The sequence below is a fragment of the Notothenia rossii genome (assembly GCF_949606895.1).
Source record: "Notothenia rossii genome assembly, chromosome: 2".
Lineage (NCBI taxonomy): Eukaryota > Metazoa > Chordata > Actinopteri > Perciformes > Nototheniidae > Notothenia > Notothenia rossii.
In genome coordinates, this window is record NC_136904.1 from 84,681,452 (window position 1) to 84,684,238 (window position 2,787).

Below are 2,787 nucleotides of genomic sequence, written 5' to 3' on the forward strand. Positions count from 1 at the left end.
ATCATGCAGTCAGACATTAAAAGGGCAGTCAGGTGCAGGGACTTCCTTGTCATCGCAGTAAGGTTACAGGCAGCCAGAGCTACAGTTAAAGATGCCATGCACAGAAGTACTGGCCGAGAGTCCCAGAACAGAAGTCCAACTAAAATCACGGATAGTTTTATTTTTTGACAACCAGATACAATGTGTGAATTAATGAGCTTTAAGATCTGCTGGAAGGTTATTTATAAACCTAGGAGAGAATCAGGCTGACTGTTCCCCCGTGCTTCCTATTCTAAATAAACAAAGCTAAGCTAAGCACTTTGCACAGACAGGCCAGTGCTATTGCTTTCCATATTTAAAGCTCTGAGAGTAAGCAAATAAGCACATTTCTCAAAACGTTGAACAATTCCTGTTTAGTACAGGCTACCCTATTTATTAGCACTTTCAGATGTGTTACTGTAGCAGACAAACGTTTGACACTTGAATATGACATTGAGACAACAGAAAGTCTTAAACTTTTTCCATTAAACAATTACACTTAAACCAAGATGGAGACACAACAGAACACAAAACAAAGCACCTACTTCAACATCAAAGTACACAACAGCAGAGCAACAGCGAGAAATTCACACACTGAAAACAGCAAACTACAAGGCGACATCCAAACAATGAAAAGCTACATTTAACCGTTTTAATGCCAAACTCATACACTGGCACTGTGTGTAGCCTTGTGTGTGTTTGGCTTCAATTACCTTAACGCTTCTATTTATTCATCGCCACTTCATCACATTACACAGACATGTATCCTAGTAGTTTTATATTCGTAAGCAAAGGTTGTAAACACAGTCTGTGTGCACATGTCCAGCTGTTCTAAGCTCTGAGCAAACACATAAGTTAGCTAACAGCCAACACAACAAGTGTCATTTAACCGACAGCTTCTACCGTAAAAACGAGGACAATTCATCGACCGAAATAAGCAGTGTTACATTTCCGGTGTGAGTTTTACCTCAAGAGAAGTAGCACATTTAGCAGAAAGAACATAGCCGACTTACTTTGGAAGAAGTCGTTTCACAGCCATAGTGATGCGCGCCGCCATGTTTCTTTCTATGACGCGTTAACAGAGCATGCAGCAATTGGCTGCACAAATATTTGCCTCGTTCTGATCGAGCTTTGTGATTGGTCAGATCATGAAGAGGGGCGGGGTCATGGAGGACTCTTCGCACATGGGAAGGTAAACAGCGACCATACAGTGGGATGGTGCTTTTGGGAGGAGGAGAGGAAGTGCAGAGGATGGTATTTATTTTCACAGGGAACTTATCCAAACAGTTTAAATAAAATAAAAATATAGAAAAATTGCAAGATAATTTAAAATAAATAATAAAAAATGACTTTGAATGAAAGTTATAGTTATATACAAAAACACTGGTTGCTAGACAGAAGAGACAGAGAACAGCTTGAAACGTAGAGAAATAGGAGAGAGGAATAAAGGGAAAGGGATATTTTGAGCACAAGTCACGTCACCCCAGGAGTTCTCCCTCACAGCAGTGGTGAATTACTACTACTAACATCAGCAAGGTCGGAGTGTTGTGCACAAATGACACGCAATATTTGCCACGATTAAGTCAGCAGGGGATTTGCTCCAAATGTCAGCATTCAGGGGACAGCCATTGGGCTTTGGGTGTTTTCAAAATGTAAATGTGCTGCTAAAATTACTTGATGTAGGTTGTAGAGACACATTTATAAGGTGGTACACTTTTGAATAGAAAAAAAATAGGAAAAAGTCCACGATGACCCTTTCTTTGTCTTGCATCTTTTTGGGAAATGGCCTTCCTTGGCTTTAGAGATCATGACAACGCAAAATAAAAAGTTTTGTTAATTTATAAAAGCAACTGTAGTTTTCCCATTTTTCCAGAGACCAGAAATCTGATTTATTTGTAAATTATTTGAACTCACAAGTGACTTTATTTGTATTTCTTGGTCTGCAACCGCCCAAAAGGTCAATGAATAAAAATGAGTGGTCAATCAACCTTAACAAAGTAAACCTTTTCTTGGCTGTTGTTCTTCCCTTTTCTCTTTCCCAAATGATAGAATTTACATGAGACATGAGTTGGAACATGTTTTAATGGGTTTGCATTGCGCTTTCATTTTAAAGAAAGCCTATGAACCACCAATTTAATGTGATTATTTGACATTATACATTCCCCAGATCATTTAACAGATAAAATATATTCTTAATATACGTTTTTTTCCTCTAATGCAAAGGCCCATTACACCGAAAAAAAAAGAAGAAAGGTACGTAAATGACAGAAACATGGAAACTTGGATTTTTTCTTTTTAAATATATATTTGATCCCCAAACAAATGGAGCTTATTCGGGCATCCATTCCTACATGGGATAAAAAATGCAATGGAGTTGGAAAATTCCATCCATGGGTTACTTAGAAACTACTTATTTCCCTCCCCCTTCAGTTCATCGAACACAATTGTTGTCTACTAATCCAGTTTTGATAGCATTTGGCACACTTTCTTTGGATCACAGTAGGATGCTCAACTTCCATTCTGGTCTCCCCTAGGAACCTCTGAGCCCAAGAAAGCAGCCGACACCAGGTCGCGCCAGAGCAGGGGGGTTCTCTGTATCCTCATAAAGCACAGAAAATTATGTTTTGATTCAAGTCACCCCTTGCCACATGCACAGACAGACACACACACATTCATCAATCTGGTTGTTAATTTAAAATATATGCTGAATATGTGTTTATTCTTGTCAATCTGTTATGTTGTTAAATGTTGCAATCACCTAATGACCCC

At 38.8% G+C, this 2,787-nt stretch overlaps 1 protein-coding gene across 1 annotated transcript in view; it reads right to left on the reverse strand.

Moving 5' to 3' along the window:
- clybl (citrate lyase beta like) overlaps window positions 1–1,188 on the reverse strand; it is a 54,235-nt gene extending 53,047 nt beyond the window's left edge. The window contains exon 1 of the mRNA XM_079662575.1: window positions 1,032–1,188. Within this exon, the coding sequence (XP_079518701.1) occupies window positions 1,032–1,075 (44 nt within the window). The 5' untranslated portion in view covers window positions 1,076–1,188. The remainder of the gene's footprint in view (window positions 1–1,031) is intronic.
- Window positions 1,189–2,787: the final 1,599 nt, after the last annotated feature.